This window comes from Ursus arctos, unplaced genomic scaffold (assembly GCF_023065955.2).
Source record: "Ursus arctos isolate Adak ecotype North America unplaced genomic scaffold, UrsArc2.0 scaffold_30, whole genome shotgun sequence".
Taxonomy (NCBI): Eukaryota; Metazoa; Chordata; class Mammalia; order Carnivora; family Ursidae; genus Ursus; species Ursus arctos.
This window is the reverse complement of record NW_026622986.1, coordinates 18,083,214-18,097,154: the sequence shown is the minus strand read 5'-3', so window position 1 is coordinate 18,097,154 and position 13,941 is coordinate 18,083,214. Positions and strand designations below refer to the sequence as shown.

At 38.8% G+C, this 13,941-nt stretch overlaps 1 protein-coding gene and 1 long non-coding RNA gene across 7 annotated transcripts in view; both read right to left on the bottom strand.

The window, feature by feature from the left end:
* Positions 1–13,941, bottom strand: part of NEBL (nebulette) — a 336,480-nt gene that overhangs the window by 81,082 nt on the left and 241,457 nt on the right. For 4 of the 6 annotated variants that reach the window (XM_057304697.1, XM_026478970.4, XM_057304696.1 and 1 more), the window contains 3 exons: positions 13,339–13,449; positions 4,553–4,654; positions 3,441–3,542 (listed from right to left, as the gene is read on the bottom strand). The exons of the other annotated variants lie outside the window; for them this stretch is intronic. In XM_057304697.1, coding sequence (XP_057160680.1) covers positions 3,441–3,542; positions 4,553–4,654; positions 13,339–13,449 — 315 coding nt within the window. The remainder of the gene's footprint in view (positions 1–3,440; positions 3,543–4,552; positions 4,655–13,338; positions 13,450–13,941) is intronic. 6 annotated transcript variants of the gene reach the window in all.
* On the bottom strand, positions 1,844–3,413 carry LOC130542177 (uncharacterized). The gene is made up of 2 exons (XR_008956543.1): positions 2,841–3,413; positions 1,844–2,787 (listed from the first exon to the last, which is right to left on the bottom strand). It is a non-coding gene; the product is annotated as an uncharacterized LOC130542177 (long non-coding RNA).

The window sequence follows — 13,941 nt, the reverse complement described above, 5'->3', positions numbered from 1 at the left end:
AATTCCCATAAAAACGCAGAGTGGAAATCTATTCTGAATATCGGCAGTTAAATTATTCTTGTGAAGTTATATAGTGTTTCTGGGGGCCAGGCAGCATTTTAACCCTGACAACAAGCCTGAGAAGCAGGTATTGCAGTCATTCCCATTTCACAGATGAGGCAGCCTTAGACGGAGAGATTGCCCAAGGTCACTCAACTAGCAAGACACAGAATTAGGAGTTTAGCTCAGGCAGTCGTGTCTGGAGCCTATTTTCCTAACCTCTCAACCAAACCGTATTGTTTTTCTAGAATCTGCGGCTTCTCCTATACAATTGATGGGAAGTCTTTGTCCCCAGAAAGGGCTGAAGCAGAGTTGCCGAACGTGCTCTACTACGCCCCGCCTCTTCAACAAGTGTTATTTGGAATGAGAAGGGCCCCAGGAGCCGCTGCCCATCTCGGACCCTGGACGGAAACATGTCCCCAGGCTCTTAGCGCATCTACAACCTTCTGAGTCATGAAGTTGTTTTGTAAGTGAAAGCGCCTTATACATCATAAGACAATGACTATGAGGTACGCTGACATTCAGGGTCTCTCGTCTACCCTCTTGGCTCATTTTCACCCCACGACCAGCAAGTTGGCCCAGGTTCTGAGCACCCCATGTGTTGGTAGCATCCCAGCTGGCCTCCGGGCCGCTCACCTTTCATGAGGCCTTGTCTCCTGCACGGTGCTGCCAAGCTAACCTTCCTTAAATAGTATCTTCTTCACAATGCTTCTCTGCTCAAAATTTTCTGTGACAATCCATTTCCTACCTAAAAGTGGAGGGTACTTGAGGGACTGTAGTTAAAATAGTGAGAAGTAGTACTGGGGGGCGCCTGGGTGGCACAGCGGTTAAGCGTCTGCCTTCGGCTCAGGGCGTGATCCCCGCGTTATGGGATCGAGCCCCACATCAGGCTCCTCTGCTATGAGCCTGCTTCTTCCTCTCCCACTCCCTCTGCTTATGTTCCCTTCTCTCGCTGGCTGTCTCTATCTCTGTCGAATAAATAAATAAAATCTTAAAAAAAAAAAAAGAAGTAGTACTGGGGACCCTTTTCTGAATTCAACTCGACAGCGCTCCTGATTATTACATTTGAAATCACTTTTTCTTCTTCACCTTTTCTTTTATAGAACACATTAACCTATTCCGCTCTGTAAATATGGCCCGTGTTCCGAATGAATGCAACACTGACCCATTTACCATCATCACAGCCTCTCAACTCCTCCCAGATTTCCATGTGTGTTTATGATTCTCCTCTCCTTGCCGGGAGCCTCTGCTGTCTGTCAGACCCCTCTTCTCTGTCCTGCACATCCCCAACCTTTCTTTGGGGTCCTCCCCTGAGCAGACTTTTCTCTCTCTTTCAGTCCACCTTAGCTCAAATCTACCTATTACACCAAGCCCTTCCAACTACACGACCCTCCCTGATGTCCTTCTCCGCACTCACAGGACATGACAGGTATAAATGCTCTCCTGGCATTTCTCTTTCTACTAATACATTTGAGCATCTTTTAAAATGTGTATTGACTATTTACACTCTTCTGTAACTGTTAATCATCTCCTCTACTCGCTTTTCTATAAGGCTGTTGAAGTCTTTTTCTTTTCACTATTAAAGAACTTTTGTATATTCTAGATATGAAAATGTTCTCATCATTTGCATTACAAGTGTTTTTCCAAATATTTGAAGGCTGCTGCTCTTCTTTCTACATTTTGAAGCCTTCCTCAGACACTCCCTTCTCCATAGACAATTCAATTTACTTAATTTATTCAAACATTTAATTTGATTCAAAATATTTAAAAAGTCTGTTTGGATTCTAGTTGGAATCGCATTGAATTTTTTTTTTTAGAAAAAAATTTTTAATTTTTGATTTATTTTTTTAGGAAAATTCTACTCTCAAAGTGGGGCTCAAACTCATGACCCCGAGATCAAGAGTTGCATGCTCTACCGATTGAACCAGTCAGCTGCCCCTTGCATGGAATTTTTAAAATTAATTTTGGAAGAGTTTGCAGTTCTATGGTATTGACTTTTGAGACTTCCAAGCTATAGCACAGTTGACCTTCTCATTGGTTCAGATGTCATTTCATATTCTCCAGTCCAATTTTATAGTTTTCCTCATTTACACCTCTCCATTTTGAAATGTCATCCAACTTTTGCAACTTGAGGAAGGCATATTTTCAAAGTTGAAAACACCATAACTGTATAAAAGTTGCTTTTGGTACTATTATTATTAACTTGGCCAATATTACCATTTTCCATTGAAAGAGTTTTAATTCTATGGTCAGGTAACCAAACTATCCTTTTTATAGCTTCTGGATCTCTGGTCTTTTTAAGACCAACTCTGTCATCCCTACGTGGTATATACATTCTCCTGGGTTCTCTTCTAAGATTTTAAAATTATTTTATTGTTTATACTCACATCTCTAATCCATCTGGAATTCATTTTGTATATAGGTTAAGATTCAGGTCCAATTTTATTTTTACTTTGATGGATGGACAGTTATGTCAGCACCATTTATGAACTAATATAACTTTTTTCCCACTGACTTGAACTAACACTTTCATCATATATTAAATTCTTATACATATTGGAATCTATTTCAGGATTCCCTATTCTATCCTACTGATTATTTTATCTCTTACTGTACTAATCCCATATTGATTTAATTTCAGTGGTTTTATATTATGTTATGGTAACCCATAACTTAAGTTCTCCTTCACTGGTCTTCATTTTCATACTTTTAAAGGCTCTTCTCAGGCATTTCCTATCTATTCAAACTCTAAGATCATATGATTTCATATGATCTTAGAGTTTGAATAGATATCCATATACTTAAAAAAATCTATTGGCTTGTAATTGAAATTGCATGACATTTGTATATTAATTTGGGGAGAATCACAATTTTTATCTACCGAGACATTCAGCCAAAAACATGACGTGTCTTCAGACTTTTTCAGATCTTGTTTGATGTTCTTCCATAAGAATTCAAACTTTTCATTTGCATCACCTCTTTCTTATTTTCTGATTAAACTAGAGCATATGAAAATTGATATTTTATTACCTAGTTAAAAACTGTGTGTATGTGTGTATAGATAGACAGCAATCTAATTATTGATCTAATCTAATCTAATTGATATCATAATTGCTGAATTCTAGAAATCCTAGGAAATGTGACAACATATCTAACCTCATTGAAAAAGGTTAGACTTTGAGCTGGGAGAAAAGAAAACTTCGTTTTGCACTTAAAATTGGACTCATTTTATCTCTTACTGAAATTTGTAATTATTGCAATCGTATCTGAAACGGTTTCAGAAACATTATCTTTGCATATTCTTGCAATTAAAGGTATTATCCAAAATGAAATAGTTTCCTGTGCCACTAGAAACAAAATCTCCGAATAAAATCATTCTGGAATCATCACTGTAGTCTTACTTGACTAGAAAGTTTAGAAGCTTCCACAGCATGTTCGAAATCTGGTCTTCCAATTACAGCAGGCTCTTTATTCATTACTCCTTGCCCTTTCTTGTATTCTGCCTAAAATGAATAAATAAGAGAACGTTAATTATTTCTACTTTCCAATGAAGAATTATATTAACTTTAGCTGAAACAAAATATAATAGACACTCAGTCTACAGAAAAACATTCTTTACAATTTACCAAACACTAAAATGCTGACTGGTAGAGCAGAAGTTAACTTAGTGTGGTTATTTAAATAAATTCAACTTTTTTTGTAGTAAAATAATTACTAAATTTGAGTCTATGTATCGTTTTTTGCAGTAAAATAATTACTAAATTTGAGTCTATGTATCCTGTCATCATCATTGTACTTATGTATAAACCCTGAAAAAAATTAGGAGAAATTTCTGGATAATTGAGACCATGCTTTCTATATACAGATAGCTTGTATGGCTCGTTTCATCTTAGGAACTGATCTAACCCTGTTTGGTTAACATAAAGTAAAATTTGTAAATAGTTATTAATTTTTAAGTAAGTATAGTCTATGTTATTCAAACATTTGGTTTGTGTGAAGGCATCATTTTTAATCAGGGTGCAAGTTATGCTTAAGTAAAATGGTATTAACCAAGAAGGATATCTTGGAGAAGGTAAGAAAACAGCCAAAATGTGTAGAAAATGTACAAGGGTAAAAGGTGGCAAAAAAACAATCTGCACAATTAACAGTAACACAATGGGAACAAGGTCAAGTCTTTGGGACAGGCTAAGATGAGCGATAATATGGGATCAGGTGACTGACAAAGTTGGCTTTCAGGCTAAGACATCTGAATGTTACCTCACGCCCACAGAACACTCACTTCTCTAAAAGTATGGCAGCAGTAGCCGCAGTCAAGGCAACTTTGAGTAGTTTCTGCATATACCTCAATAACTTACATAGTCAAATGGATAATTCAGATAAAAAACTTGAGATGTCATTAATTCAGATTGATTAATTTCACTAATTAAATTAACCATTCAACTACCTAAAGCCATGTGTTGTCTCCTGAAAGAATAAGAAATCACTTCTGCTCAAGATAAGAAAGAGAGATTACATTGCTTATGATCTTGGAGATCTGTGTTGCCATCTTGATGTCTGGTCTGTTGAGATCCGCACTATACGTGTGGGTGTCCTGCACATCTTTTCTATAAGAAATCTGATCAAAGAGACAGTTTTGATTGAAAGAAAGAAAAAGAAGAAATTAGTAATGTTATAGAACTACCAATCCTAATGTCCATACCATCATTTATCCTTGCCATAATTATCTTAGAGAACCCACCAACCACAAATTTTTTTTTAATTTTTTTATGCACAACATTTATTTGAATAAATACCTTATTTTTTCTACCATACCTAAGTCTCACTAGCATTATCACATATGAACTGGATTCATACAACCTAAAAAATGTGAGCCCGAGATTCCGGCACAAAACCAATCTTACGGAATATTACAGAATTCTTATGGAATTATCACCTGAAAAGCATGTCATCACGTGTAAGTGTGTATGTACATATTCACATACAGAATATCCTCATCAAACGCTTTAACTTGCCCATCACACAGTCTCGATCCCCACTGGATTCAGGATAAGCCCAGCACATGAGTGTAGAAAACCACTTCATGGGGCGAGTGTGCGTGAAGTTGCTCCTCTCCAGCTCTCTCTTCTTTTTCCGACCGGACTCTTAAAATGCCCATGTCTGGCAAGTCTAGTCATGTGTACTGATATTTTTATTACCTAGCAAATATCATCGCAATGACTTGAGCCTCCAAAAATAAAAGCAATGACATTAAGGAACATTCATTCTCGGAATGTACACGAGATACAATCAAACTGAAATGTGGAAAATAGACATTTAAAGAGAAAAATACATGTAAATTTTACCAAGTGTACTTTAAAGGATGGTGGTTATTTAGATTAACTCAACTGACAAAGGAAGGGAGACCAGATGAGAACTGGTATAATGTCCCACGGTCAACACCTCACCAGTCTGTCCATTTCTCTACTTCCTGAGGTCAGTCATGGGGAGTATTTATCTATTTTCCAGATGTAATTCTATTTGGCAATATCACCAGAGGCTGGTCAATTTGCCCATTACATTAGTTCTTTAAAGTTCTAATGCAAAGGGGGCAGCAATGGTCATTTTTAAGACCCACCTTCATTTTTTCAAGGCAAAGAAAGGTAGAACACAGAAATGTAGAGCTGAACACCCATACAAAATGCACAGCTAATTGTATTTGTACAAAACAAATATTTCTAATGTTGCCTGTAAACTTTCTACAATGGCATCATCTAACGTACTTATTCAAGAATTAGATTCCTGGGGCCCATCCCCAAACCTACGTTAACAGAATCTCGGTAAATGGGGTTCAAGAACCTGCATTTTAACAAATTCCCCTGTTGATCAATATGAGCCAGTGTTCTAGGTAATATCAATGTATCTTGTTATTTTCCTTTTAATCTTGCCAAGTCAAAAAAAAATTATACTTTCTTACTTCTTTCAAAAACACATCAGGTATAAGAAATGAGAGGCTCCCTACGCATTATATTATTTTATTTCAAAGAAATATTTATATACATTTCTATTTACTCTTCTAAGGGTTTGCATTTGCCTCACCACCAAGACTATTTTTTAAACAGTGTTTATAATCATGAATCTAACAAGTGAACACAACTTCAATAGAATTAACATAATTTTGGCAAGAACATCTGTTTTCTTACATATTTCTGCTTTCATAGGCTTCACCTTCACAAGTGATTCAGGTAAGTTTTGTGCACACAGGTAGCAAAAGAAACATGAAAATGGGCTGGAAACTGAGTTGTATTGTTGGGTGAATTTAAAAATCTTTAGGGATTTAAAATTAAGCCAATTTCATTGGCTTCAAATAACAACAGGCTCACGCACCAATGATGGCCAATCCACCTCCGCCTACACTCAGTTAAACACAAGCTGTGTAAACAAAAACCGATTCTCAGGTAAAAACAAACCAAAATTACTACCCACCTACAAGACTAACTGTTTCTAAGTTACGGCATTCATACAGAAACCACAGGGGGGTAATGTCTTTTTGTTTAGAAAAGAATGAGGATAAAAATGGAAACCCTTACTTTTTGAAAAGAGCTGCAGACTTCCAGAAATCTAAGCTTTGTATGGGTTATGTAATTATATGCTGCTCAGCCTAATGACTGCATGAAGAGAGGTGAGGGGCACAAAGGCGGCAGGAGCAGGACGCTGAATAGGGCCCCATCATCCATGTAAATTGCAAATTAGAGGCCGGCATATGTGACTCAAAACAAATATTAAGATTGACAAGAGCTGCAAATTCAAACAAGCGGACACCACAGAGCCACACAGGAGAACAGCACGGGAGCCCAGTCACTAGTCAGATCTTCCAGAACACCACTGCGTGGGGACATCCCACAGGAACGGGGCTTTACATGGAGAGTCACAGGGCGGTAGGCTCCTGGTTTTCACAGTCTGCAAGGATGTCTGAACTTGGCGCTGCGGCAACATGGCTGCCGGAGAGGCTTCCTCCTCCTAACCTGGGTCTGAGGAGAGCTCGCCTGACATTTCTCAGATGCCTACAATATGTCTTTGCTCCGTTCTGCAGTCTGTTAGAACCCAGGAAGAATAAAAACAGTACATGGCCGAAAAGAGGTGTGGCAGTGGAAGGTCAAAGAACATATATGGCCTTTTTCCTATTTCCTGAACAAATTCAACCCCTAAGTGCTAACTGTATTGGAACAAGGGACTGGCTTCCATTCTTCAGGCTGTCTTCTCATGACAAGACGGTGTTTGGGTGCAAGCTTGAGGGTCAATGATTGATTTTACCTCATTTTATTTAATGTTTTGTTCCTTACTGCATCCTCAGAGCATGGAAGGAAACAGCAGGAGGAGGGAGATGGGAAGAGGGAGGACAAAGGAGAAGAGAGAAGAGAAGGAGAAGGGGGAAGAGGAGAAATAATAATATCAATCAATAATAATCTCCACTTTCAACCACTTACTATGGACCAGGTAGCATATTAAGGACTTAACATTCACTTCCTCGCTCACACATTTCTTGAAAGTATCACTCACTATAAGGATTTACATCCCTTAGACCAAGTTCTGTCTACTGCCCTTCTATTTCAAAATTTTCCTTAATTTTTAACTATTTATTCTCATTAATGAACATTAGAATAATTCTAGTTAGTTCTGCAGAGGAAACAAATGGTTAACTTTAGTGGGCATTGCACTCAACCTACAAAATCTCTCAATACTATTTCAGTTTGTTCCAAAGAGAAGAAGGTATATTTCCCCACTTCTTTAAACTTTGTATTATACCTTTCAATGAAGTTTCATCATTTCCTTCTAGAGGTCTCACACATGGCAATAAAGTAATTATCATATGATAATCATTTCCTTATACCTTGATCTTGTATCCAACATAAACTGCTTTTTCTTTTTAATAACATATAACAATATACAATCTTATCTGTAAAGACTGTGGTTTCTTCCTCAGGAACAGCTGAAATTATTACCCTACATGCTTGATCTCTTCCTCCTTTTTTTTCCCCCACTAAATTCCTTTTCTGGCCCTTTTCCATGTAGCTGAGTCATTTTCCTAAGTTATGCCTTTGTAATGGACATGTGTAATTTACGTATCAGCCTGGGGTTTTTCATTTGGAAACTGGTCCTCCCTTACTCCATGTGATTTGGTGGGGCTGTCCAGGGCAGCCCATCTTCTGGGTGACAGGGGTGTCCCATCAGACATCTCATCCTTTTAGAAACCATGATCAATAAGAGAGCAGACACAAAACCAGGCGGTGGGGGGGAGGGGTGCCCAGAGTCACTGATGGATCTGAGGCTAGAGGGGGAAAAAGAGCTGCTGCCCTTCCCTCTGGGATTAGCGGCTCTAGGGATGATTTAATTTTGGAAACACCAGCTGTCATCTTGAGACCACCTAGACAGTGTGTCTGAAAGCAAAGTCATGAGATGGGAGAGAGGAAGAGTCCCAGTGACACTTGAGCCTCTGGACCCAGTTACACCTAAAGGTAGCTTGAATTTCCAATTACATAAACCAATAAATTCTCATGTTTTACTTAGCTAGCTTGTGATGGAGTTTGTTGTTAAACCTAGGACCTCCCGATTAACACAGTCTCCGTTTCAGTTTTTTCTGCAGAGTCAAATCTGTTCTTCATTGCCTCCAATAAAGATATTAATTCTATCAAATTTGTTTTTTAATTTCTTCCTTGTCTCACCATGTTCACTTTGTCCCTGTTTGTATTTTCATTGTTTTATTGTCTTTTAATCTCAGCTTGTTCCCTATAATCTGCATCTTTTGCTTTATCACGTTCAGTTAGCCAACATACATCATTAGTTTTTGATGTAGTACTGAACGATTCGTTCATTGCATAGAACATCTTTGCATTTTTTTACATTTCTGCAAAGGGTCCAACATGCCAGGCATTGTTCTGAGCACTTTACATGCAGGAATGCATTAAATCCTCATCCACCCTTGTTGTGCTGCATTGTCTGGATCCAACCTGGCTTCCTCAACATTCCCTCCCAGGACTGGAACTAGTTATCCAGAATCCCTTTCCTTGTACTGTTCTGAGTCAGGCTTGGCCGATGAGAGACTCAGATTTAGATCCTTGGAGATGCCAAGTTTGAGAGGTGAGCGGACAGCCAGGATGGCAGCCCCAGACAGACACCTGTGGGGGAATTAGGGCTGATGAGCAGACTTAAAGAAATCAAACCCAACTGGCCCAGAACCATCATTCCTTTTGCTACTCTGATGAAGGTTAACGTGATTCTTGGTGAGAAGAGACTAGAGGGGATTTACAGCTTACATTTGCAGAACAGAAGGGAGTAGCGTGGCCTGTATTTAATTATAACCTCAAAGCACTCGTGCAGTCATTCCCAAGAAATACTTTTATTCTAAACTCCAGCATTAGAGAAGCCCCCAGGTATCTCACATAGGCACATGGACTAGAAACTCAGTCTCAGGCTTATTTCGGTCTGGGCATCCTGTATGTAAAAAATGAGCCAACGACTAAACTGTAAGTATTATTTTTATGAGAGAATGTAAACCTTTTATATACAGGTAAATGTAAGATCTGATATTCATCAGAAGGCAGACAAGTTTTCGATCTCCTAAAAGATGGAGTAAAATACAGAGTGGCATCTTTCTCATTATTATTGTGGTCACTATGTACAAAAAGCATTTTAGAGTTGATAGAAGTTTTCTTATTCATGAGTTAATTTTACCACCACCACAATCTTGTAAAGAAGGCAGAATGGGTATTACTAACTATTCTGTCTCAGAGATGAGCAAAACATTCACGTCTCTATTTGAATACTAACTCCCAAAGTGCTGTTATTATAAAGTCACATTGGGGAACCACACGGAACCATGACTGCCTCTCTAGTATCATTTTACTGATTTATCTCTAAGCTTTTTCACTTTCTGATGGAAAAGAAATTTTATCTCCTGATAAGTTTTGATTACCATTAAGAAAATATATATATCATTCTTGAAAGGAACATTAAGTCTCTTACGTCTCCTGCTGAATACTTCCTTCTAATACACGTTGAATTGATGACCAATATGGTGTTTTGGAAGAGTTTACCACTCCAATTTCATCACAAGTCTATACAGAGCACATTACTTACAAAACTTAAGATGGCAGTTCAAAATTTGTTTGACTTCTTTCAGAACGATTGGGTTTCATGTCTCTGATAAGATTGATGAGAACTAATAACGTTACTGGGGTTTTCATTTTGAGCCCATCTTTAGGGGAAAGGAACAGGATAGAGTATCTCCAGTTTCTCTGATTACATTAGAAGAATTTGGCATCCCTTAAGATACAAAAGGATTTAGATTGGCTGTTTTTAATCATTTCTTGATTATAGTATCAACAAGATAAGTAGTTATATGGGTTCGGGATCATTTGAACATGCCCTTCTGACCTAAATGCTTCTTAATATAAAGTTCATATGGAGTTGGCCCTTTTCTCAATCTAAGCTCTGTTAATTATTTTCAAATTGACTATGAAATCATCCTAACCTCTCAAATCACCCTTTGTAATTGGCGGGGGACCAAAGAGGACTCATATTTTGTGGAGCTGCTCTTCTGCAAAGCCCTTTATATAACCCATCTCATTTAATACTCACGAGAGCCCAGTGAGGTAGATATCACTGCCCCACTTTAGAGATGGGAACACTGAGATGTGGAGGTATTAGGTAACTTGTCCAAGATCATCCAGGCAACATGTGGTCTGACTCTAAATTTCTTTTCTACCATATGCTACAGTGGAGGGTATTTGGATAAATGATTTTCACCCCTGTTCCGTGCTCACTGAACTGGGTGGGAGGTGGGGGGACAGAAGAGACTATTGCCCCTAGAACAGTCTTCCTCTTGAAACTCTCAGTTACACAGAGGTGAGAATTCAGTTGGCCCTCCCAGAAGTCCTCTCCCCATCCTCTTCTGCCTATTCACGCCTCTAAAGGCATGAGGAAGAGAACGGTTCTGAAAGGAAAAACATGCCATTTGGCCCACTGATAAATCTTCTAATAAAAGTCTGAGCTGAAAAGAGGCAGAAATTAAAAGGTTTAATCTGCAGTTGGCCCAGTTTCTTGGTTCTCTAACAGATATCGGGAAGCTGACTTGCTCTTGGTAGAAACATAAAATAAAAAGGTAAGCAAAGATGCATTGTTTCCAGGCAAATCAGAGGTACACGTGACAGCACATTTTCTTCTAAGATAAATCAGCTCATCTAGAGGCATCATGTCAAGGGACATCCCACATTACCAAAAGATAATTTTACTAGTAGATTCTCTGCAAATGGGTTTCACCGGGCTGAAGTTTTGTGGGAGGCAGAGTTTCATCTTTTGTGAAGATGTACTAGCTTCACCTACAAACCAGGAGAGGTACTTGCTTTCCTGTGGCTTTCAAGACCTGTGTTTAAATTTCATATTGTAGGGACAACAAATGTATTATTCTAAGTGCCTTGACTCTAGGGGAATGTCAACTACTTCACAGGTAGAATACAAATATCATTCTCACTTTAAATCTGAGTAAATAGTCTTAAACACTTTCTAAATCCTATTATATGTACAAACTTTGCATGTGAAGGTCGAGCCGAGTAGGCAGAGGAGTGTAAGTAAATACATCCTTCTCCCATAAGTACACAGTATTGAATGGAAGAGAAAAGGCCTTTATACTCTATTCCCTCAATCCCTCAATCAAAGACCTTTTAAAAGAAAAGGCAGAGTTAAAATAATAACCCCAGTTCTATGATAAGGAACTTCCGTATTTGAATTTCATTGAATTATAGAGTTGGAAGCAGCCCCCCGAGGGTCTGTGTAACGCGCTCCGGCCCCTCCTGGACCACCACCGACGCCTTCTTTCCTGCAGCGCCTTGAATCTGTTGATCTAAATTCTGATGATAACCTATTTCATCCCACATTTAAAAAATTTCATTTAAAATCTCGACCTCCTTAAAAGGGAGGTAGCAAGGCCTAACAGAAAGTGTGGAACTAGGAGTTTGACTCTTTCGTCTCATCTTCTTCATCTACAGAATGGGACTCAGTACAGGGATTTTGTGAGAGTTGGAAACAATCGGAGTCTTGGCGGAGTTCCCGCTGCACAGCAGAGCTAGCTAAGTGGTAGTTATTATGGTTATGACCGTCGTTCTGTAAGCAAACCGTTCTTACGAAGCATCCCCTTAAAATGGCCTTGCTGTTAATTACAGACGTGTAGCATTCTCCTCTCTCATCAAGGTTAAACCATCTTGGGAAATTGTCTTGGGCCTGGCATATGTTTACACATTGGAGTTAAAATGTAAAACCTCACTCCGTTTTTACTTCAGCATTGATGGATTGCAATTTAACACCAGATAACTGTTGCCATCCTGGAAAGAGATCCTGCCCAGCTGAGGCCCTGGGGACCCAGAGTCATCAAAGCACCATTCAGTAAAGGAGCTAAGTGGTGGGACAGGGCCCATGGGAGAGGACGAAGATGTTTCAGGTACTTTCCAAAGAAAGGGAGTTTCTTGACCCAATTAAGGCAGACATCTTTATCTGAACTGATTCTGGCCCATAAAGAACCTAACGAACATTTCCTACATTCCTCCTAGAGAGCAAAGAACTCCTAATGGGGAGACAAATAAGCTTCCACTGAAATTTCAGCCAGAAATTATTCTTCTAGGCCGCTAGGGTAGTGGCGGTCATCGAGCAAACACATGGAAGTTTTGGTGCACTTGCTAACTTACAACTTTATAATCTGCTAACTTAAAGCTTTTGAAAGAATTCATTTTCTATGGGCTCATTTCCTCTCCCCTGGTTTCTTCTGCTAAGCCAGCCGTTTGGCATTAACTGCTTTCGTGTTCTCCATGGGTCTTGAGTTTGACCATTTGCTCTGCATTTGCATTCCAAAAGAAACGGTAGTGGGGGACAATCTCACTAGCCTTTGTAAGTGACTCTCCCCCAGGCCAGGGATTTCTGGTGCCCTTTCTCCCAGTTCTTCTACAATCCTCGACTGGCAACTGCAGGCACTTCATCATCAAGTCAACGGCACTCTAGGAAATGCCACTAATCCAACAGGTCCAAAGCAGAATTGCCAATATCTGCAAGGACCTGACATTTTAAAGGCATTCCACAGGGTTTTAATGACTTTTGATAGAATAATTCAGATGAATTTATGACTGAACACTGAGAGATTTAAAAAAAAAAAAAAAAGGAATTGTAAAGTCGTTTTGAAGAGGAGAGTTGTAATATGTAAATTTCCACCACATATCCATTAGCCCTGACGTGGGTAACCACAATTTCTCAGAAAATCATGAGGGATGGCGTCCTTACATTACTCTGGTGTTTATTGACCTCCATGGCATGTTTGATGTCAGGTGGTTCCTTCATGTGGGCATAATCTGAGAATCCTTTGGCAGCATCGTGTTTCTGCTTATAGGCAACCTTTAAAAACACAAATCATTGTTAGTTTCTTCAGGGGTATACTACCTTCTTACCTGTTAAATTTCAGTGTTTTGCTAGGAGTTTGTGTATTTGAATCCCACCACTGATGGTCCTATTTGCCTAAGCCTCTATAACAAGAGAATATACTCAGTGCTTTAGGTTATATACTCAGTGTTTCAGGTTAGACTCCTAATTTTGACTCTTTCCTGTTAATTTCAAAAGTCCTCGACCCTATGCATGCTGAAATCCCTACTCATATTCAACTAACTTAAATCTCAGCTACGGTTTTGGGAAACCTTCCAAATCTATGAGCTTTTAGGGTCATAAATGTCCGAGTTTTAAATCTTGAGAAAGCAACCGACAAAGTGGGGGAAATGACCAGACATTTAAAGGTGAATTTTTCATTTTTTAATTAATTGTTATTACTTTCCATAGGCACAGCTGTAATATAACATAAACCTCACTGAATGCTCAACCTTTGGGAGAAAATAA